This window comes from Columba livia, chromosome 2, assembly GCF_036013475.1.
Source record: "Columba livia isolate bColLiv1 breed racing homer chromosome 2, bColLiv1.pat.W.v2, whole genome shotgun sequence".
Classification (NCBI taxonomy): domain Eukaryota; kingdom Metazoa; phylum Chordata; class Aves; order Columbiformes; family Columbidae; genus Columba; species Columba livia.
In genome coordinates this window covers 133,996,703-134,019,803 of record NC_088603.1, presented here as the reverse complement: position 1 = coordinate 134,019,803, position 23,101 = coordinate 133,996,703, and the positions used below count along the sequence as shown (strand labels likewise).

General features: G+C 38.6%; 2 protein-coding genes across 6 annotated transcripts in view; one reads left to right on the top strand and one right to left on the bottom strand.

Moving 5' to 3' along the window:
- The window catches only part of LRRCC1 (leucine rich repeat and coiled-coil centrosomal protein 1), a 19,813-nt gene extending 9,242 nt beyond the window's left edge, over positions 1–10,571 (bottom strand). For 2 of the 4 annotated variants that reach the window (XM_065053896.1, XM_065053898.1), the window contains exons 1-11: positions 10,384–10,571; positions 9,665–9,870; positions 9,251–9,316; positions 8,339–8,506; positions 6,376–6,539; positions 6,067–6,276; positions 5,088–5,290; positions 3,902–4,085; positions 3,411–3,559; positions 2,033–2,237; positions 185–324 (exon numbers count right to left, since the gene is read on the bottom strand). In XM_065053896.1, the coding sequence (XP_064909968.1) occupies positions 185–324; positions 2,033–2,237; positions 3,411–3,559; positions 3,902–4,085; positions 5,088–5,290; positions 6,067–6,276; positions 6,376–6,539; positions 8,339–8,506; positions 9,251–9,316; positions 9,665–9,870; positions 10,384–10,442 (1,754 nt within the window). In that variant the 5' untranslated portion in view covers positions 10,443–10,571. The remainder of the gene's footprint in view (positions 1–184; positions 325–2,032; positions 2,238–3,410; positions 3,560–3,901; positions 4,086–5,087; positions 5,291–6,066; positions 6,277–6,375; positions 6,540–8,338; positions 8,507–9,250; positions 9,317–9,664; positions 9,871–10,383) is intronic. The other 2 variants (XM_065053897.1, XM_065053899.1) reach the window with 2 other exon arrangements.
- Positions 10,562–23,101, top strand: SLC7A13 (solute carrier family 7 member 13). 2 transcript variants are annotated; one of them, XM_065053901.1, is made up of 5 exons: positions 10,562–10,696; positions 10,863–16,575; positions 19,127–19,198; positions 20,881–21,245; positions 22,012–23,101. In XM_065053901.1, exons 2-5 carry the CDS (start codon positions 15,852–15,854, stop codon positions 22,255–22,257), a joined length of 1,407 nt encoding a protein of 468 aa, XP_064909973.1. In that variant the 5' UTR covers positions 10,562–10,696; positions 10,863–15,851; the 3' UTR covers positions 22,258–23,101. The 2 variants fall into 2 exon arrangements, with proteins under 2 accessions (XP_064909973.1, XP_064909972.1); XM_065053900.1 differs by having other exon boundaries at positions 19,067–19,198; positions 22,012–23,092.

Sequence of the window (23,101 nt, the reverse complement as noted above, 5' to 3'; positions counted from 1 at the left end):
ATGAAGATATTCTTAGATGAGCAAGAAAATGGGTGGGAAAACATCTACATTTTCATAAAGACCATCTCTCCCATTAAAAAAAAAAACCAACAAACCTCCACATTTTCCTGAATGCGTTTAAATAAAACACATTTGCAACACTAGTATCTGTATTTTGTGAAAAGAAAAATAGAAGACCCCATACCTTTGCTCTTGCTCTCTTAATATGAGAAGCTCATGTAGTTGTTTTATCTTCTCCTTCTGTTGTCGCAAGGATATTCGAAGTAACTGTACTTCCCTTTCATTTGCTGATGCTTTAAGCTCTGCTTCTTGCACCTGTTTCATCTGTGTAGAATTCATAAAGAGAGGAACAAGATTTTCTTGAAACTGTTATCTATTTTTCATGTCTTATATTAGACTACAAAGGAACAGGTGCTTTAATAGAAGTTTCAAACATGACCACCTGGTCCATTATGTTTACAGCACGCTCCACAACTGTCAGTATTTTTCATAAAATTTTATGGAATTATGTTACCTAGCCCATTCAATACATTTTGTTGCACTTGCAGAAATTTAAGACGAGATGTTTAAAATTAGCTTAACTTGCTACAACACACAAAAAACAGCTTTCTTGAAGAACCAAGAACATTTACTTAATTTAAAAAAGAACCTGAAGGTGTCTTGCAGAAGTGGAACAAGTGTATTGTCAGAATGATTTCCTCGATTACAAATTCTCATATTGTAATGCTTGCATTAGTTCCAAGCAAAACATTTTTAGCTGTATTCAACACCACTTTTTTTTTTTAAACAATCCAGTTAACAGAATTCTGTATCTTTCTCAGTTTCACAGATTAAAATTCCTGAACAGAGCTGCAAAAAATGGAGTATCAGTATAAACACCAGGTGGCACACTCCACTTTTTCCATTTGATGCAAGCTTTTATAATTTATAATTTTATAATCTTAAGCCTTTTACATACAAAGCTGTCTTTTCTGTCTCAACAAGTAGGAAAAATATATGAATAAAGTTATAAAAAAGGTTTTAATTACTTATGAAATGTTAATTCAGAATTAAGGCTGCAAATTAGAGCATGCAAAAGAAACAGTAGAGGTGATATTAATGGAGATATTCTTATTTCTAATCACTACTTGTAGCATTTACCTCAATCCTTCTGTGCTCAAGCACTGAGCAGTAACTACTATCTTGCTAAGGAAAGCAAACGGTCTCCACATTTGCTACTTACACAGTGGTAATCTCTTTGCTTTCCAGAGTACCAAGTCTGTGAGTGATTAACAGACTAAGTGTCAGTTGTCTAATGGCATAGCTAGAATGAAGAAGCAACCCAGTTTACTTGCCAATGCTCACAAGAAAACAAACAACCCCCCCAAAAAAACAAAAAGTCCCAAATCTGTTTGCAGGCTGCCATCACAACTGTCCACTCAACTTGATTTTTTGCCACTGAGAAGTCACCAGTGAATTGTTCAGTCAGAAACAGCGGCAATATGTGGGTCCAGCATCTTGATCTTAACGTATTTGTATACTGAACAAAGTGACTTTGACAACAAAAGCATCATGATCTTCCCCAGCTGTAGAAACTAAATGAACTAATCCCAAAGCAAACAAACCTCAAAACGATTCTCAGCAATTACTGTTTTCTTGTGGTTGCAATTAGAAGCATCTAACTCCTTAGACTGACAAAACAAACAGAACCACCAGATTTCCATCCCACTAATATGATCTTTATTGATTTCAGCAACATTTAAAAAAAATGTCTTTGTTACTGCGTATCTTCAGAAAATATAAACTCTCAGTTTTAAGTACATAGGACTTTTTTCCTTTGTCTTAAGACCACATCACATGAGATATTTATATTTATAAAATGCATTAATTGATAATTAAAATGTATACTTGTTATTAACTACTACTACATAGAAAAAACAATCAGCTTTTATTGTGGAAAACGCAGACTTAAGGCTTGAAAAATCTAGTGTTTTTAAAATATCTTGAGTAGCCATCCTGTTGCTGTTATTCTTTACTCATGAAAAATATTTACCTCTATTGTTTGTTGCTGCAGTCTGTGTGTCTCCATCTTGGATAGTGTTTCTTCTAAAGTTTGCATGGCCTTCTGATGTTCTGCTTCTTTATTTCTTGCCTGATTTAACTCATTAGTAAGTCTTTCAGTTTCATCTTTCAGTTGTTGGACATCTGCTTGCAGTTGTGCTTTAACATATCTCTCTTTCAATATAAATTCTTTTAACCTGAGAATGAATGCAAGAAAATTGTATACAAATAGTATTTAGTTTGATACCAAATACATTGAGAAGAAGACGTTAGTAAGTGTTGCAGCACCTTATCTTGCTCTTTGCTGAGTTTTACTATATACAGCGCCATCATGTAAACCTGTTTAAAAAGATATATAAACTATTACTAAAGTCATGTGTAGCATGACTATATGTAGTTTAATTTTAAGAGAAATTAAGCTGGAGACAACCTCAGAGATGCTCTTTAAGGAAATGACATTCTGGTTTCATTTTACTTTATATAGAAGTCAAACATATAGCATCAATTTGTAATTTGGTAGTTTTCTTAAGAAAAATATGCCATACCCTTAAATATTCTAATAATTTTTGATACAAGAACTATTTCAAAAGAAAAGGAACATCATAAGCCTCTTATCCAAGGTAAAACAAATAAAGGTAGAAAGTGAACCTAAAACAAAAAAGAAAAAAAAAGGGGGGGGAGGGAAATAATCACAGACATGGATGGTAACTCAGGAAGCATTTGACTTGTTTCTTCCTTACAAGAAAGAAAATGTGTCTTTGGATTTTTCTTAACTGCATCATATTCATCAAATAAAGCTGACATCTCCAATCATAGCTGACAACAAACAATGCTTTGTTAGAAGGGAGAACTGAAAAAAAAAAAAAAAGGACACTGCTCAGAACTACACAAGGATGACAATAGCAGTCTATCCAAAGATATGCTAGACCTGACCCACACAATGTATTGCCTATTGGCCAGCTCTGGCCTGCCAGAAACATCTTCACTCAATTGCACCACACAGGAAAAAAAAAAAAGAGCTGTTTGTATAGGTGGAAAGGGAGATTGGAAATTGGAAGCTGAAATTATGACATGAAACAGCTACTAGAATTTGAGCTGAAAGAAAATGTACAATTATGATACAGATTGCTTGGCAAGTAATGGCTGGAAATGTAGGTAAGTGACATACTGATAGTGTTCCAAGAGAAGAACAGGAAGAAAGCTGTAGAAAGAAATTTCCGTAGGTAATACAGAGAGAAATTCTAGGCCTACTACTTGATGCATTATTTTGCAAGTATATTGTTTAAAGCTGTTCTCATTTCTCAAGGCTTTAATTTGAATTGTCCTGAATTAAAACCCAAAACTCCAACTACAGCACTCTGTTTCCCTACCTGCCTGTAGTGTATACAGCCATACTCTGAATGTTCTTTTCTTCTTTTGCATGTTTCTGTAGTTCTCGGACATGCTCTATTAATTTCTTTTCTGCTTGCTCTGCTTTCCACCTCCTTTCTTTCTCTTGATCCAGTTCTTGAATCAGCACCTTAGGAAGAAGGTGTTAAGAATCAGCTTATTAGGAAACATTCAAGTGTAGCCAAAAAAGACAAACAATGTTAATAATTGCAGGACAAGATTTTTTTTCCCTTTCTGGAATACATGGATGGCAGAGGAAAGTGCAAGCCACCAGGCCAAAAACCCCCTAAAAATGAAATAAAATCAATTCTCTTCCAGCTGACACTACAAGAACTCTACTTTTTTTTTTTTTTTAATGCTAATCTACACAATTATTTTTGTCACCTCCAATTCTAAAGTTCCACCAGGAGACATACGCTTGGCTTCAGCTGAAGACATACTCATATTTAACTTGAAATTATGCAAAACATACTCGGTATGTTGATTCCTCTGTGGCATTTGAATTAATTTCTTCTACTTTTTCTATATTGCTCTGTCTTTCAGTTAATATTTCAGCTTTTCTTCCCACTACTTCCAAGTCTCCTGTATCAGGTGATGAGTTAAGATGAGCATTTCTCTGACTGGAGCGTAGACACTTTGAGGAACTCTTCTCTTCTCTATAATAACAGGACATCAAAGTATATTTAGGAATATTCAGAGTTTAAACAGTAACAGAGGATTCAGACACTTTTACAGGATGAAATTTTACGGTTCTGTGTAAAAGCTGAATTGTGCAGAGTTCAAAAACACCCAGAAAATAATTTGCAAGCAGATCATAAAACAAACAGCTAAATTAAAATCTTCAGCTGTAAAGTGTGTAGTACTGCCAGATGCTATCTGAAAAACATCTTATGATCACATAGATATGAAACAATGTTAGAGAAGCAGAGTACCTGTAGACCTACAGCGGCTGACTAAACTGACATATTCCAATTTATATCTTCTTCTATTAATCACTTCTGATATTTACTACGTAAATCAAACAAATTACTATGACATCTTTGGTTTCATCACAAGATATGGGCAGTTATGCTCCTGAACATCATTCTGACACCATGAATCTTTTTTTTTTTTTTTTTAATTTGACTCAGTTCTCCTGTCTGTGGAGAATTCTTCTGTCTCCACAATTTATAACTAAGTTGAAATAGTATTAGAATTTTGAAAGTCTTAATTTTGGAATCTTCAGTTCAATTTCCTTGTCACCTAATGACAGAAAATGCTCATATAGTGAAATGACCTGAGTGAAAAGCAAACTTCAAAAATTTTTCAATAATACATAGCACCTAAAGGACAGAAAAACAAGGATGCAGAAGGTTATATATGAACAGTTAGATTAAGAAAGAAGCAGCTTGTATATTAAACATTAATGAGCAGGGCCAGCTGACAAATACCTCTTTTTATTTGGGGCAAGTGGAACGCATCTAAAGCTTAACACAGTTGTTTTCTAATCAACAGATTTGTTATAAAGTCTCAGTACCTACTGATATTTAGAGCATTATTAACAGAGCTAATTTACCCGACTTGTCACTTTCAGCAAAATGTTTCAAATCAAATTATGTTCACTCTGACAATACCCAGCTTAAATTAATTTTGGATTTATACGGCAAACATCAGGATACCTGTCAGTTATTTTGTTTTTAGGATGATTCACATGACCCATAGTAGATAAAGTAGTTTTACGGTAAGTAGGGATCTTGCTTCTTTTCACAACCTTCCTGTTGTTCTCTTTCCCACTCTCTGTTTCACTCTCAGAAGTTGGATCTGTGTCTCTCTTAGCTTTGAGAACATTTGGAGGAGCTTCACTTCTTGAGGTATCAGATACCTAAGAACAGATACAAGTTTTATCTGTTTATTTCTCAATTTCAAATAGGCTAATCTCTAACACCTTTTCAGGTGTTGTTTTTAAAAAGTTAACATTTACAAAATAATACTGATACAGAAGAATTGCTTCCAAACTACCCCATCCCTCCTTGCTAAAACATTGTTTTAAAGACAAAAAAAAACCCAACAGAACAGCATGCTTCAGAACATGTAACTGTATCTTTCTGAAGTACTTGGAAGTCCGTTTAGAATCCTTTGGTGCAGAAGTTTGGTGCAAAATGTAAAACAAGTGCAGCACTTAAAAAGAAAAAAGCCCAGCAAACATGCAAGGTACACAATCAACTGTTACTAAAACATACCTAACAAACCTAACGGACCAATTTGACCTATTACTTAGCAAAATTAAATTTCACCAAGTCTATAATACAGATATTTTACTGCATTTCATATTTTACTCAGGTTCAGTTACATATTTTGATAGCTTCAGGGTCAAACCTAGAAAATTTTGTATCTAATGTAATATGATTGGATAGTCTATGGGACTAGGAGAACTATGTTTCATATTTAGGATGAAAGTTTTCATGATTCAAAGTATGATACTCAGTTTTAAAGACTTTTTATTTTATTGCCAGTTTCTCAAAATTACATTAGCACTAAGTCAGCACATTCATACCAGCAGAAAAGCTCCAGTCTGTCCCAGCAAACTCTTGCATTGTAAAAGGCGTATATGTCTTGATAAACAAAACTTCTGTGCAATCACAGGAAAAAAAAAGTTACCTTTTGCAGTATCTGTGAAATTTGATCTTCTATGTTTTTAATTCTTATCTCATTGTATATTTTATGAAGTTCAGCCTTCTCTGGTTCTGAAGATGAGGCAAGCTCTGTAGAGGAGCTGATGGCACTTTGTACTGGTATTCTTGTACGTTGACGAAAATGAGCCAACGCTTGGTCGATATGTGGTGTCACCACTGGTAAGGTAACAGAGTTCTATCAAAAGGAAAGACAACCATGTAACAATAATGACTTGCATGCAATATAAAAATAAAATTTACTAATCTTAAAATCAGCACACAAAAACTATGGCACCTGATCTCTGGGTGATGGGCACCCATATGAAAAGCCCAGAATGTCTTCTAAACACTGCAAATCTGAACGCTTTTCTTCTGCTGGGTCCATTGGTTCGCCAGCAATATTTCTTCCATCTAGAACTGTTAGCTGGGGCAATGTCTGGAGAACAGTTTCTCTATAACCTTGAGGAAAAGACCACATTTAAATTGAAATCAATCTCCAAAAGCGATATCTAGTGGTTTTTGGGTACCCTGTCATCTTAAATTATTCATTGCATTTTATTAGAAGAAAATAAAAGTAGTGAGGTATCTACAAGTGTCTCATCTTTCCCCAACCATAAGACTTTCAGCAGGCAACATTACACAAACTGGGAAGCTGCCTGCCTGGTCCCGGTCTACACAGGGATTTTCCCTATTTTCAGCATACTGCAGTCGCACACACAACCAGAACAGTTGTACCAAGTGCAAGGACAGACAAACATAATGGAAAGACAAGCTCTGAAAGTGGTGAGATAATTTCATCCTTTTTTCAGCGAGTGAAATAAGGCGTTATGAAACTGTAAGGCATTGAAGTCAAATTTATTGAAATTCATAGAATTTGGGCTCCTAAACATTGCAGTTACATTTGAAAGTGACACCAATGAGGTAGATTTGAAGAGGTACATAAAGACTTCCAGAATAAAGACCAATGGAATTTTCTCAGTTATCCAGGTAGCTTTAATAGTCCTGCTCCTGCTTCCATCGTGTCTAAATGCATTTGTAAACCTTGTTCATGGGTGCTTTTGAAAACATTACTTAAGGCCTTATTCGCCTTCCCTCAATTATCTCAGGTTTCTTTTCAAGAACTGTACACGTATTACATCTGTATCATTTACATGCTCACGATATGGGTTGTTATTTTGTGTAATTGTAATTCCTACTGTTCTACACTTTGTAGTTGGCAATGAAATTTTCAGAGTTTTAAATATTTCAGGAAGCATGAAGAGTCATGGACTGACATTAAAATACTTCCAAAATGATCTTTGCGCTGTCCCAAAAGTATCAATCCTCCACTTCTAACTTGCTGTAAGAGATTTTCTCCTTTCTTATACACAAAGGAAGAAAACAAACAAAACCTACACCAAAATAGGATACTACAGTTTAGTTTGTTTGAATACAGAGTGTAGTATTTAAACAGCACAAAAAAAACCTACCCTCAACAGAACTGAAAGTGATGTACCCACACACACTCCAACTTGTCTCCACACTGCCTACCATTTTGATGAAAATGCTAATTACTGCAGAGCAACTTATAGTCTGTCACTGCTTACTGAAGCTGTGGGGAAAGGAGGAAAGGATGATAGTGCTTACTACTCATCTTCCTCTTGTAGTCTCTGTCAGTAGAAGACAACCACCTACTCCCATGCCTCCTCACTTTCTGTATAGCACAATATCTTTATGTATATTCTTCAAATTCTCCACCCTCCAACCTTATAGTATTACCCTGTTTCCATGAAAATAATCCCTAGCATGACTTTTCAGGATTTTTGAGGATTCTCAAAATATAAGCCCTACTTACAGTTCATTAAAAATGTCAATTTAAATAGTGTCCAAGCAGCTATCCATGTAAAAAAGTAGTAAGTTTTGGAGCTAAAATTAATAAGACCCTGTCTTACTTTTGGGGAAACAGGGTAATACTGCCTTCCTCCCATTTCTGCAATACTTTCTGTTCCTATCACTCTTTGTCCATCTCTTGCCTTGGCCTAAAATGTGAAAAGTTGAACCTTATCAAAGCAAACAAGAAGTTACATCTTTGAGCATATGCCCAGGGCAGCAGACAGGGAGCTTTCTCTATGGAAAACAAATCCATTTTGACAGAATTTAGACTTCTGCAAGCTGGCCAATTTATGAATGATTTTACAAGCTTCTGAACCTTGCTGACAGCTTCGGGGAAATCACTGACCTAAGAAGCACAAAGTACATACCTAAGATGAGATCCCTACCTGCTGTGTGACAAACTGGATTGGCCTTTTCATTTTTTTCCAGTGTCAGATTCGTCAAACAGCGGAGCCCCTTCATGCACTGAAGTAAGTGATCAATATTGTTTACACAGTTGCTGTGAAGGTCAATACGGCTAATCTTATGATTGGTTCCATGAAGGTGCAGAAATCCTGAAAATTTGAGGAAAAAAGGACAAACTCATTTCTGCTATGATCCTAGACTACATGGTTTAGAAAAACAGCATCTTGTTGAAAAATATTCAGTAAATAATTCACCATAACTGGTAATGATGCAACAACTTTTCCTCCAAATCCCTGTTTATTATATATATATGTATAATTATTTATGGTACACTACTACATAGTACCAAAGTCAAGCTACTTATGGGAGCTAATTTTAAAGAAACAGATTAGTTTCTAAGTGTTAAGAAGCAGGGAAAAATAAGCATTTCGCTTCAAGTTCCTTTCTATTACTCAGTTCATCAACAAAATTGTTATCGGTGTCCTTTTTAATTTTCTATTATGAACTCCCTTGATTCTGTAGCTTAGAATCTTTGTTGATACGGTCAGTTGTTGCTCCTACTAACAGATTTAGAAGAAAACTTGCATATCATATCCAAATTCGCATCTTCCGAGACTGCTGTATTTTTCACTTTGGAAATGAGTTTGAAATATTTACTGGACTACTTTGTGAACATGCTTGGTCTGGCGAAACACAGAAGAATAAATTCCAGTTCAAAACAACCCATTATGTTAGAAACTTGAAGGCTGAGAGTAGCAGCAATTGCCACCTTTAGTAGCATTACTCAGTCAATTGGCTGAACTACTAGAAATGTCTAAAAATGCATTTGGTCAAGTTTTTCAAAATTTAAGTGAGGCAAATACTTTTTTACTGCACATGCCAAAGTCACTTACCAGAGAGATCATGTATGTGATTATATGACAAATTCAGTACAGTTAAATTAAAGAGTTTTTCCAGTCCTAAAGAAAATGAAGAAAAAGTAAAAACAGTTAAGATTTTCAGAAGAATGCTCTGCTTTCATCAAATAAAATCCTGCAAAATAAGCCTTTTAAAGTCATAACTACAAATTGTGATAATAAACTACAATCATAAACTAAAAACCATTTTTTTTTTTAAATTAAGGCATCCTTCTGTGATAAAGCTTACAAAGACTATGTGCTCTTTTTAAAATTTACATAATATGGTTAGTAGCTTATATTAACTTAATATAAGCTTAATTACACACGTATTTTCCAGAAGAAAGCTCTAACACAAGTGTTAGAAAAGCCTCATAAGTTGCTAAACAGAGAGAAATAAATATCACAGACCCTCCACTTTGGTTATGAGATTACAGGATAAGCTGAGGGTGCGCAGCTGAGCCAGGGAACTCAACCCCTCAATCCGGCGGATCTGGTTTGAAGACAAATCCAAATGCCGCAGGTTCCGGAGATGGCTGAGCCCTTCGATTCTGGTGATGTGATTACAATGCACGTTGAGCGTGTGCAGGTCTGGGCAGAGGGGCAGCTCCAGCAGGCTGCAAAGGAAAGGTATCGCCATCAGCTTCAGTCACTTGGTTTGTTCAGCCTGAAGGAGAGGAGACTAAGGGGAGATCTCATCGCGGCTACAGGTTCCTCACAAGGGGAGGAGGAGGGGCAGGCACCAAACTCTTCTTTCTGGCGACCAATGACAGAACCCGAGGGAATGAAAGGAAGATGTGCCAGGGCAGGTTCAGGTTGGACATGAGGAGAAGGTTCTTCACCCAGAAGGTGGTGGAGCACTGGAACAGGCTCCCCAGGAAGGTGTCACGGCTCCAAGCCTGACAGTGTTCAAGAAGAGACTGGACAACGCCCTCAGACACACGATGTGAACTGTGGGGTTGTCATATGCAAGGACAGGAGTTGGACTCGATGATCCTTGGGGGTCCCTTCCAACTCAGGACATCCTATGATTAGCTCCACGGCCGGGCCGCCCTACCCGGCGCCCCCCACGGCCACAGCCACGGCCTCCCCTCAGCCCAAGGGCCCAGCTCTCCGCGCCCGCTCCTCACCTCTTAACGCCTTGATCCATGAGGCTGAGCTCGCCGGGGATGGCGCGGCCGCCCGCCATCGCGCTGGACCACCCGCACGAACCGCCGCCCCACTTCAAACTTCCCTCGCCGCCCAACGGCGACACTCAGCGCTTTACGGCTGAAATAGAAATACAGCACCCTCACGACAACGCAGCCGTAAAGCAACACCTCCACACTTCCCTTCCCCCCTCCCTCCTGCTCGCCGCCGCCGTGGTCAGGGCGCACACACAGGAAGATAGCGGAGGGGGGAAGGGAGCGGGAGGAACACTTGGGAGCATGCGCACTGCAGCAGGTGAGGCCGCTGCCTGCCCGGCGCAGGGCGGGGGTGGGGCTGAGGCGCTGTGGGGGCGGGGCGCTCCCTGAGCCCGGAGCGCGCAGCGGGGGCTGCGGGTGCGCGCCGAGCGGGAGCGGCGCCAACCAGGGCTTTGCTTTGTTGTTTTTTTTGTTTGTTTGTTTAGGGATGATTCTAGCACTGCGATGGAATCCCCAGGTTTCAGCACACCGGCCCTGAACAGGCAGGCCCCTGGGCAATGGCCGAACCTGCTGCACTGCCCAGGCCTGCCTGAGCTTCAGCCACTTGGAATCAGAATGTCCTGAGTTGGAAGGGACCCACAAGGATCATCGAGTCCAACTCCTGCCCCTGCATATGACAACCCCACAGTTCACACCATGTGTCTGAGGGCATTGTCAGTCTTTTCTTGAATGCTGTCAGGCTTGGGGCCGTGACACCTCCCTGGGGAGCCTGTTCCAGTGCTCCAGCACCCTCTGGGTGAAGAACCTTTTCCTGATGTCCAACCTGAACCTGCCCTGGCACATCTTCCTGCCATTCCCTCAAGTTCTGTCATTGGCCACTAAAGTGAAGAGATCAGCACCTGCCCCTCAACCTCCTCTTGTGAGGAAGCTGTAGACCCCAATGAGGTCTCCCCAGTCTCCCCCAGGTAGACCTCTTCTAACAGACTTCTTACTTGGACTGTACATGCTTTTAAATATCAGTGCTATGGTAGTAGCCATGTACAGTACCATACTGAAATTTCTTCATGGATGGTATAGCATCACTATATAAGCTTACAGTACAACCCTGAGCATTTGATACAGAAATTCAGGTGCATCCTGATGGTGTGGGTGGTGGGTTATATTTATCTAACCATCTAAAAGTAAAGTGGAATAATTTCCAGTGAACACTTCGTACAGACGGTGGGATTGGATTAGTTTCAACCCATCTCTTGCTTTTTACTACAGGGGAAGCCTAACAAAGTCTAGACACCTAGTTATTAAATACCTACATTTACACAAAAAAGTGTTATCATTGGACATGCTTCCCAGCCACTGATTATTAATATCTGTTACTGGAAAAAATCCATGATACTTTTCTTTACACATTACAGCCCAACAAAGAATGTATACAGCAGCTCATGTAAACACACTTATATTGATATTTTAACAAAGAGGAATACTTAAGTAAGCTCTATGGCTAGTGTGAACAGTTGTATAGGATGAAAGTGCAAACATTGCAGTGTATCAAGATTGAGTGGGTTTCCCTGTGTAGTTTGGTTTGCCATTAGCTCACTACTATGTGGGGTCTCTTTCTTGATCAGTAGTAAAAGAAGAGTGATATACCTGCCAGAAAAACACCTGTAATAGGTCCTTAAGTCTTTTATTAAAAGGCAGATGTATAGTAAGCTTGGCAGAGTACCAGGGAAAAAGGATATTGCCAAGGTAGTAGGTTGTCCCCTGCACCTATGTGCAGACTAATTTTCTAAGTGAAAGCTTGTGAATACATCATGGGATCCAGTGCGGCAGATGGCAAACTGATTTCTAACTAATGGGACTTACAGAAACCCGTCAATAGCTGTTGAACTCTTTTCAGAAGCGCTACTTTAAAATGTCATATTTCCCACAAAAGGTGAGGTAAAGAAGAGGTGAAAAAAAGGAAGATTATAAATAAAGTTTTTCAGTCATTAAATACAGTCTGTCTCGACATATCCTAAGGAAGACTAGCTATGACTGCTTTTTTTCTAGAATCTCTCTTCAGGTTTTGCTTTGTTCCTCTGCTTCTTTATCCTTGCTGAATGTCAGCAGCAGTAAACTTCTTTATAGACACCACAAAGAATATTTATTGAAACTTTGCAAGACAAATTAGATTCTAATTTTTGCTGTGTCTTCTCCCATTAAAGGATTTAGGATGATGCAGAGATAAGTCAATATCATGCTTGAAACACTGTGTAGTTAATTGAAAAGGAACTAAACAAATATTTTAAAATCTGACATTGTTTAAACAGTTGGGCTTCTTTCTAGTCCATCTAATCAGTGAGTGGATCATAGGAAAGACTGTGTGAGTACACACAGGAAATTCTTACAAGATGGAAATTGAGACTCCTTACCCAAGTACATTGAAATTAAGTTCGTTACATGTAGGATGTAATACATATCCATTTTAGGCCACAAAAGTATGCTTCCGTTATTTTTCTGTATTGTTTTTTGTCTTAAATCTAGAGAAACAACAGTGATTGAAGATGTCAGCCATGATAAGCATTCGATAGCTGACAGTGAAAAACTTGACACTGAAGGCTAAAATAACTTTGGAAGTCAGAAAATTAAAAGGGAAAATCCTAAATGCTAGGAGAACTGGAAATGATCAGCTGAAGTTTCAGGATCAGCTGTAGCTGTTTTATTGCACTCTCTTGACCGCACTTTACTGTCAAAGAGAACTCGGTAGTTGGCACTCAAAGGAAATGTTGTCATTCCCTGTTGACTGTAAAAACTGCAGTACTGTGTCGTTTTATTTAGATGATGATACGACCTTTCAGTGTACTCCATGTACCTGGGGGATCTCAGGCTTGTCTTACAAATGTGTCTGAGTTATTTTAATCATTTATCTTTGCCCTATATTCAACGGTTGAGTCCCTGGATAATGCCATCAAAGTGATTGTGACCAGGTATTGAGTACACAGCTGGATGTGAGGCAGGAGACGCTGACATATGAGACCTGGAGATAATCACATAGAGTGTGGCAATTTATCCTCTCAGCCAGAGGGAGAAGTTGGATGTGTTACAGAAAACCTGGGGAGTGAATATTTATGATGTGCTTCAGAAAACTCTTACCCTTACCTACTGAAAAAGAAAGAAGTTTGGCTGAAAACTACCTGTTGTTGTGTGACCAGCTGTGTTACTGAGTTCTGCCCCGGTAATGCTCGTGTCAGTGTGCTGTTCCCCAAACGTCAGTTTTTGTTGGATTTGTAGGAATGTTGTCATTATCTCTGCTCTTGCCTCCTCTTACTCTGGCAACAACACACCAAAATGAAAAGCATGCTTTGCATAAATCTCCAAAGCATTTCACTGAAAGTCTAGAAACATTGATTTGAGGTAGGCAGAAAGCACACGTGAGAAAGTAATAATCTCAGTAGGGTTTTCTGAAATCAGTCAGCTTTGTGGTGAGTAAAAAATCCTTATTATTAATAATCTGCTGCTTGGGAGATTTTGTAAATGCCTCTATTGTGCTAGAAATTAACGTACTTTAGGATGAACAGCGAAACCAAATCAGTTGCATCTGTACTTCAAGCTGCCATTTAGTGTAACATTTATTTGTTCTAGAAATAGTAATCCAAATCCAGCTGTAAATAAAGACTTGGAAGATTGCTGGATATCAAAAAATGGGTATGCATTCACAAAGAAGGAGATTCAGGGAAGGCATTGAAATAAAACAGGAAATAAGATATTTAGTTGTTTAAAACATTTGTCACAATTAATTTCCAGTTCATGAATACAGGTAAATAAATACTTTGAATTATTATGAATTATTCATAATAAATGGTAAATGTATACTTGAACTTAAATACATAGTACAATTTCTAAAGTGAATATATGCCATTTAAAATGCATGCAAAATTTTATAAATAGAGGTGATGTTCATGTATAACTAAAATTTTTGTACTCTGTAGGACTTGATGTTTTTTGGAAGTGAAGGTATATAATGAGTGCTGCATTGATTTGCAGAAGATGGAAGAATTGTCTTATGGTTAAAAGCTCTTCTGGAGCTGTGGATTCTGTCACTGACCATGCTCCATAGTTTCTGCATAGTGACGGACACTTACTTAAACTGAATCATTGGAAAAAAAAATTAAAATAACAGCCAATGCACATGCCTAGTTTAACTACAGATGTCTACCTGATGCCATATTACATAAACTTAATTTTTAAGACTAATTTATTTGGTACTTGAGTGAAAATCCAGCTGCTCAGGACTGATCTGAACCACTGTGTCTTTCAAGTTGCACCCTGTAAAACCATGAGTTCTGTTCACTGCCTTATGGAGCTTTGACCTTCAGGAAAAAGCTGGCAAAAAGTAAGAACTTTGCAGGTACTAGTTTGGGCATTTAACAACCCTTAAAAGTATATGCTGAGCTGCTTTTTCTATTACTTTACCACTCTCTGCCCATTTTTCTCAACATCTCTTAGAAAGAACAAATACGTTATTCTTGGAGCAGATGTCTATGGCAGTGACATATCCACATCTGATTGAAGAGAAGCTCCTTTTCCATATTTTGAACAGAAAATATACAACGGATTGTTAAATATGTAGAAAAATCAGTGGCCACACCTGAAGAGGTGGTGGGACCTTTCATCCTTCATCTTTCTGTTCCCCATACAGACAAGAGGAATGATGATACAGCCCCTTCCCCTTGCAGCAGAGTCCAAAGATTAATACCTTCTCAGGAAATGCTTGGCTACTGCTGTAACAATGAGCGCTTGAGAAAAGCTGGGAATAAACTGGTCATTTTCTTTCTAGGGCAGTGTTTAATGAGTGAAGTATAAACAAGCTCCACTATACTTGGTGACTGATGGGGATTTGGTAAAATATGATGGTGTTCGCTGGTGGTCACTCTCATTTTTATGTATCGACGGTGGAAAAATAGTGCCAGACTGTTCAACTAATGCCTGTGTCACTGTCAATAACATAAAGACGGCTGACATGTTTCTTCGTGCTGCTATGTCCTTCCCCTTCCCCCAGGTCTGATGCCAAGGTCACATTTACCCACCTCTCACAGTTGTCTCTGAAGACATACATAAAAAATTTGAAATCTGTCAATGAAAATCAAACAAGAAAAGAGCATTTACTCTGCACTATTTGTTATGGCAGTTTCTTTAAAAATACCCCCATAAATTTCTGAAGTACATATTAAACCAACATGTACATGATTTGCCAGTGCTTCTTGAAGTGTTTGGTTAATCATCTTCACACACAAGGCATCAGAACCCAAAGTATGCTCTCTTTTCTGAATGATTAAGCCAGGCTTCCCATAGCATTTCACTAGCAATTAGGGAGGGCTGTGACAGTCTGGTAACAACGAAGTGAGACAGAAATACATGTAGTCCTCCGAAGTCATATAATCTGCTGTGAAAAAAACCAACCAAACAAACAAAAACCCAAAAAACCAACACAGAACAAAATGGGAAAACAAGAGAGCGACAGTCCTAAAGATGTGAAAAGGAAACAAAAGGCCAAGATGCAACTCAAAAGAAGTATAGGTTATTTCGATGGGGTAAGTTTTATTATAGGAACGATTGTTGGGGCAGGGATCTTTGTGTCTCCCACGGGGGTGCTAAAGCATTCCTTACTCAACGTCGGGGTCGCACTGATGATCTGGATTGCATCTGGACTGGTGTCTCTGATGGGTTCCCTCTGCTATGCGGAGCTGGGGACGGCGCTGCCCTTCTCCGGAGGAGAATACAACCACATCAAAAGAGGCCTTGGATCCCTACCTGCCTTTATGTTTATCTGGACGTCAACGTTTACCAAGCCGGCGTCAAATGCTGCTCGAGCCTTGCTGTTTGCTGAATACGCCACCCAGCCCTTCTACGGCGTCTGCCCTGCACCAGACACGCTGAAGAAATGCTTGGCCTTGGCTGTTCTCTGGTCTCTGGGGATTTTGAATGGCCGCAGTGTCAGATTGGCTGCCTGGGTGCAGACAGTCTTCACCCTGCTGAAGATGATGGCCTTGTCTGTGATCGCTGTCGGTGGCATCGTCCTCCTCGTTGGAGGGAGGAAGGAGAGCCTGGCCAGGTTTGAGGACATGTTCAGCTCGGAGATCCCCAACTCGTCGCAGGTTGCCGAAGCCTTCTTCCAAGGGCTGTATGCATACGGTGGTTGGTGGTCCCTCAATTATATGGCAGGTATCTCACTCCTTTCAGTTTTCTTCTGCAGTCACCGTTCTTACGTTCCTCAGCTCATCTTAGTAGAATTTCTCTCTCTTTCAAGACCATAGCGTCTTTCATGTTCTATGTGGGTCCTGAGTTTGTCTGGGCTGGTAGAAGTGGCTTTGTTCCTCTCTAGGGAAGTTTCCTGCATCTTGTGCAGTCTCCAGAATCAGACTGACATTTCCAAAGGAGTATAAGAGAAATCAGAATAGTTCACTTAAAGTCTCAGGCATAAACAGATTTTTTCATACCTTAAGAAGTTGCATTTTGTCTTTCTCAGTGTCAGCACATTTTTAGAAAAGGATTAAGATATGCATGCCAAACTATGTCCACAGTAAGGACCAAAAAAAAAAAAAAAAAAAGGGTAATTTATTAATTTGTATTAAATCTCTGAGGTTACGTAGTTGGCTTTTTACATTGGACAAATTAATTTTGAATTGTGTTAAAATTTAATAATTACATAGTATATATGGGATGGTCAGTAGTTACTTCCTTGAGAAAACAGAGTTTTGCACAGAAGGCGAAGAAGAATCTAAGGAAAGTGGTCTAAATCCCTTCATATAACTTGGACTAGTTTTTAAACATTCAAAAGCTTTTTGAATATCCATTTACTTATCCTATTCTGTATCCGATGACACATGTGGCAATAATAAATACAGCAGTTTTTTGTTAAAGCTACAGAGATAATGTTCATGTTAGTTATGCTTGTCACGAATTGAATAGTGTTTCATAATATAATCAGATTTATAGAATTAAGTTGTGAGCAAGTGAGTGTTACTTTTATATCTTTATTTACCCATTGACCTCTATCACATGTAGAACAGTAAATAAACTATGTGTGAAATGCATAACACAAAGTTCAATGGTGGGAACAGTGTGAAAATCAGGTTAATGTTTAAAAAAATTACTGTTATTACAAACCAGCTATTCCAGTGTTAACAATACGCTGCAATAAAAAAGTGAAATAAATCAGCAAAGTATAATTTTGAAATCTTAGGAATTCCTTAGAGGCAAGCATTTAGCTTTGTAAGCCTGAGAATATACAAAATTATTGGTAAAATTTATTTTCTGATCAATTAGCAGTAATAATAAATACCATACACTGAGCAGCACAGCTGTTTAGACAGATGCAACCTACGTACTTGTCCTTTTCTGAACTGAATTTCCTATTCTTCAACAATAACTTCATTCCTGTGAGCTTCAGCTGAAGCATCAGGTGCCAGCTGGATGGCAGGACTGTAACAAAACAAATGGAAAGATAAATTTAAATTGGCAATTTTGAGGATTGTCCACTTCTGGGCTGAAAATTACCAAGTGTATTTCTTACGTTTGAAATAAATCCAAAATTCTCTGATAGTCCGTATCTGAATTCTGCTGTTGTGCTCATTCAGTCCCTCTGGCTCTGTGCCTGTTGGCTGGCGCTGGGGTGGCTCGAAACTGATGCTCTGGGAATGAGACAGAAATTATATTTGAGGCAGAAAAGGGGTTTCTGTCTCTTATGAAGAGCTAAAGTAAGCTCCACATTTGACTATTCACTTCATCCCCCTTGTGAGTTATTGGTTGGTAATGCTGAGGAAGGCTTCTGTAAATGCTGAGGGAAGTGGGAAAGGGAGGGGGAGCGAGAGTGAAAGAGACAAAAAAGGTGCTTTTTGACTGAGATGAGAATGAATTAGTAAAGTTCTGGAAACCAACTCCATCTTTTTCTGGAACTATCACAGAGTCAGGAATGTGTGCCAGTGCCTCTGTGCCAGTGCCACTGCAAAATTTTGAGGTTTTTCTTATTTGTAAGATCAGTTTTAAGTTAAGATGCCAGGCTTAGCACTGAACAGTTTTCCTCTGTCATCTTTGCCCTGCAAAAGATAATCAACAGCAGAATCGAGCTGGGAATGACCCCCTTTTAAAGCAACTGCATTACTGCTCCTCTGTCAATACCTTCAGTCTCTCCCGTTACCTTTTCTGCATTTCCTGATGTACTGGCAAGGATAAAGGTTTTGTGCAGGAGCAGGAAAATACACTTAGAAAGTGTCAGATCAGGACACATGAGGTGATGTAAGAATAAATAATATGACTTCAGAGTCTCATGTTTAAGCTAGTGATTTAAAAGCATGGCTACTTGAAAATTTCTTACCACATCAATTTTCTAATGTAAGTCAAATATGGGTTTAATCAAATCAGTCCTTTTGTAATTTTTTTTAATCAGTTAATCAGACCTCCATCCATCTTTCCTTCCGTAATACTTAAAAAATAGCTCAATAAGAAAAAGAAAAAAAAATGTTTAGGGTTATTTAGTAATAGACTATTTGAGAACCACAGTAGGACCTCACAATGTAGCTTAGCAGCTATGATTAGTGGTTGGGGCAGGACTTTGGTATTCACCTTGTCATGCTCTGCACAGATTCACTCCTGAAACAAACTTGCAGAAGCTACATTGCTTGCTTTATTAGTCTTTTTAAATTGTATTTTTCAGAAGAGATGAAAAACCCTAGCAGAAATATCCCCTTAACTGTGATGACTGCTCTTCCTGCAGTGATTGTTTTTTATTTACTGGTGAACATCTCATATCTGACTGTCCTCACACCTAAGGAAATTGTATCTTCAGGTATGGATTTGTTTTTTTTTTTAATTAAAAAGCTGTGGGCAATTAGCATACCCATCTGATGTCAGTTTATTGGGTTAGTTCTGCTCATATAACTTCACAGTCAGGAAGTTTGGGTTTCTTTCGAAGTTTTAACAGGGAATTCTTGTTTACTGTATGAAACACATTGGATTGAATGTAGACAGCTGTTATTATTTGTAGAAAATGTTGGCTTATACCTGCACTGTCAAAAAAGAAATCAGAAGTGTGTTAAAACCTGGAAAATCAGGTGGAGATCAGGTCTCTACTGAGTATAGAAAAGGCCTTTGTTTTCCTGTGGTTTTAGTCCTCTCTCCTCCTTCTTTCCCTACCTGATGGTGTCTCCGGTTAAATCCAATAGTGTTCAGCAAGTGGACAAATCTACCATAAGGAATATAGAAAATACTATGGATACAAAACTGAAGCCATTTTGTGTGTGTGTGGGGGGGTTATTCATTATAAGTATTGTGATTCCTTAGAAGAGCCTATACTAAAGTCCAGTGTATGTAAAACATCTCTCAGATCCTGCACCAGTGACAAGGTACAAGAGGAGCTTTATTTCTCCTTGACTGTCCAAACAACACCTTTTAAATACCACTCTAACAAGACCGAGCTGTCAGACCTTGCCTCCAGGAGTGCCAAAAAACATTTGTCATTTGGATAGATCGGTTATTTTTTTTTCTTGTGAGAACAGCTCAATTACATAAATGGGAGTGGTGTAGCTGTCACTCCGCAACCCGGTATTATCGCTGAGCCATTGTCAGGCGATCTGCTGGGACACATGCACACATTTACAGATCTGTCCTACGATGAAAGAGGCAGTGAATATCAGAGTATCCGCGAACAGCAGCTGCCCAGCTGGCATGAGTGGCTCCAAAAATGCTGAGGGGGCTGTGCTTATCTACATCAGCTGAGGACATAGCCTTAAAATTATAGCTCTTGTTTCAAACACTGCTATACATTGCCCCGGTTCTTGTTTGTTCACTACAGGTTTTTTGGTGGTTGTTTTCCCCTACTCTAATAACATTGTGTGTTGCCCACATTGCTGCAAGACCTATATTCCTGATGGCAGTTGGTTATAGGCCCACTGAATATTAGTCCTTGCTATAATATGGGCCATAGTTTTTTTCCAAGAAATATTGAATATCTCTTGTTCAGAAATACTCTCAAATTTCCCTGTTCCACCCAAACTAAAACCTCATCAATAACACGCTCGCTGACCCGTCTCTGCCCGTACACGCACTCCTGTTGGCGGTTCCCTCATAACAGTAGATCATGTCACCGCTGTGGTCACGCCGAGGACTAATGTGTTCATTTTCTTTCCCCGTGTGGCCTTACCCATGCGTGTGGGTTTGTGATTCATGGTGGTGGGATGCAGGTTGCTCCCGCTGGGCAGTTCATTACCCTGGTATTGGCCCCAGCAGGTTTGCCCAGCTTGCTCTGGCAGGCAGCAGTCCTTCTTGCTGTCACCCCCCCCCAGGAAATTTTTAGCTCTTGAATTAAATACCCTTAGGATTAGAGGAGTCATGTTTGGCAACCGCAACAAAAAAATAGACATTGCTGGTAAATAATAGGGATTTCACGTATTTTAAGTGAAGTTTCTGTTGAGTCTGACAGTAATTTAGAACATGGTACCTATGTGACACTAATGCTTTGCTTTCTTGCAGTTGCTGTGGCAGTCACTTGGGCTGATCGAGTGATCCCCTCGGTTGCCTGGATCATTCCTCTCTCTGTTGCCGTCTCAATATTTGGTGCCCTCAACAGCAGCATGTTCACACTAGGTCGATTAAGCTATGCTGGAAGTCAGTCGGGACATCTACCTGTTTTAATATCCATGCTTAATGTCCACTCCTGTACTCCAGCACCAGCCATGATTTTTTCAACCATGATTGCATCCATTTTTATAATCCCCTCTGACCTTATTATGTTAACAAATTACTTTGGATTTTCTGCCTGGCTTATGATTGGATTGACTTGTACAAGCCTGATTGTACTTCGATACCGGGAACCTCATCTACATCGACCATACAAAGTAAATGGAAATAAGTAACAAAATATTTTTAAAGACTTTTTTTTGAGTCATGGGTAGCATGCAAAAGTTATGGAACAAATGCAAGTCAAAAGTGGATAGTCACTGCAAAAATACAAATAATAACCACAATGTTTAGAGCCTTATTTAACACGTTTACTTCACACTGTAGGAAGAAAGGAGAAAACAAAACAAAACAGATGATCTCTGCCCCAGAGAGCTTGCACTTGAAAACAAGGGATGGGTATGTGCAGAAAGTGGAAGATGTGGAAACAGTGTGAGATGGGAAACCAAACCAGTGTGGAGCAGTAACCAGAACAGTGTGGCGTCCAAAGCGGCCACTCATGGTTAATTAAACCTTGATCTACTGTCATCTTTCCTGACACAGCTGCAGACGTTAAGGGTGTGTTTAATCTCAATCTAGCTGTCAGAAACACAGGTTAGAAGTGTGTGCTCGTTGTCAAGGCCTCTTGCAGGCACCCAACCCCGAGTTTCTTCTAGGTGTCCATAGTATCAGATGTGGATGAATGGTTTTTAGGGCCTGCCTGTCTCTCTGCTTTGACAGGAGAAGGAGGCTTAGCAAGTATTTTAGAAAAGTTGCCTGTCTTGTAGGGAATTTGAGGTCAGATGAATCTCATCCTGGGTAGGATTGCAGCAATGGGAGAAACGGTACTCAAATGTGGCTAAGACTGCATTATTGCTCTTATGAATGATGCATGAAATCATGTGGAGTTTATTTCCTAAACCAGTTTTTTCCTTTCTCTTGCAGGTGTTTCTACCAGTTCCATTTGTGATGGTGGCAATGTCTTTCTTCCTGGTTGTAGCTCCTATAGTCTGGTCTCCAAACATGCAGTATGTTTATTCTTTCCTGTTTATGCTGGGAAGTCTTCTTGTTTATTTCCCTTTTGTGTATTTTAAACTGCGTTTTGCATTTCTTGATAAAATTACTTGCCAGTTACAGCTGCTGTTGGAAGTTTCTCCTGCCGATGGATCTGCTGAGAGCAAATGTGAATAATGGCAAATGTTTAATCCCAGTGCAACTAAGAACTGCCAAGGATTTTCTTTAACCGTAATTGTAGAAGGCACAAGTTGGATCTTAGGTGTAATATACAGATGTGCATGCATGTGTGTATATATATAATATATACATGTATACATGAGCATACATATATTGCATACGTATATACATGTGTATATATATACATGCATATACATGTATGCACATATCTGCATATATACTTATATGCATATGTATGTATAGACATTAGCTTCAGGAGATAATATGTATATATTTTTGTGTGTCTGTGTGTATACATATTTAATAGGTGAATCTAAAATAGGAATCTCTCTTGAACTGGTAAAATCTGTAAAATGCTCTCTCTTGCTCCTGAAGACACAGCTAAAGCTGCATATACGCTCACATTAATAGAAATAAGACTAAATTGTAGCACCAATACTTATTAATGTTTTCATATAATAAATGAGTAAATGCATACTTATCAACATCTTTGTACAACTTATTTTTGGTCTCCATATTAAGCTATCTGGATTAATTATAGTTCATAGTAGCTGGCTATAGAGGCTTTATACTTCTGTTCGTTGGCTACTTTTTTTGTCTGAATTTATTTTTAATAAAAACATTTGAAAGACATTATAAAATTGACTGAGACCTTTTTTAATCCCAAGAAAACTGTGCATGGTGTGCCTTAGCTATTTTAGATCAACACATATGAATGCAGAGTGTAATCTTGCTAAGCAAAAAGTAAAGCAATAAGAATTATTTATATTATTTGTTATAGTGATAAAACTCAGGATATCTAGATTACTCTTTTTTTTTTTTTTTTTTTTTTAATCTTAGC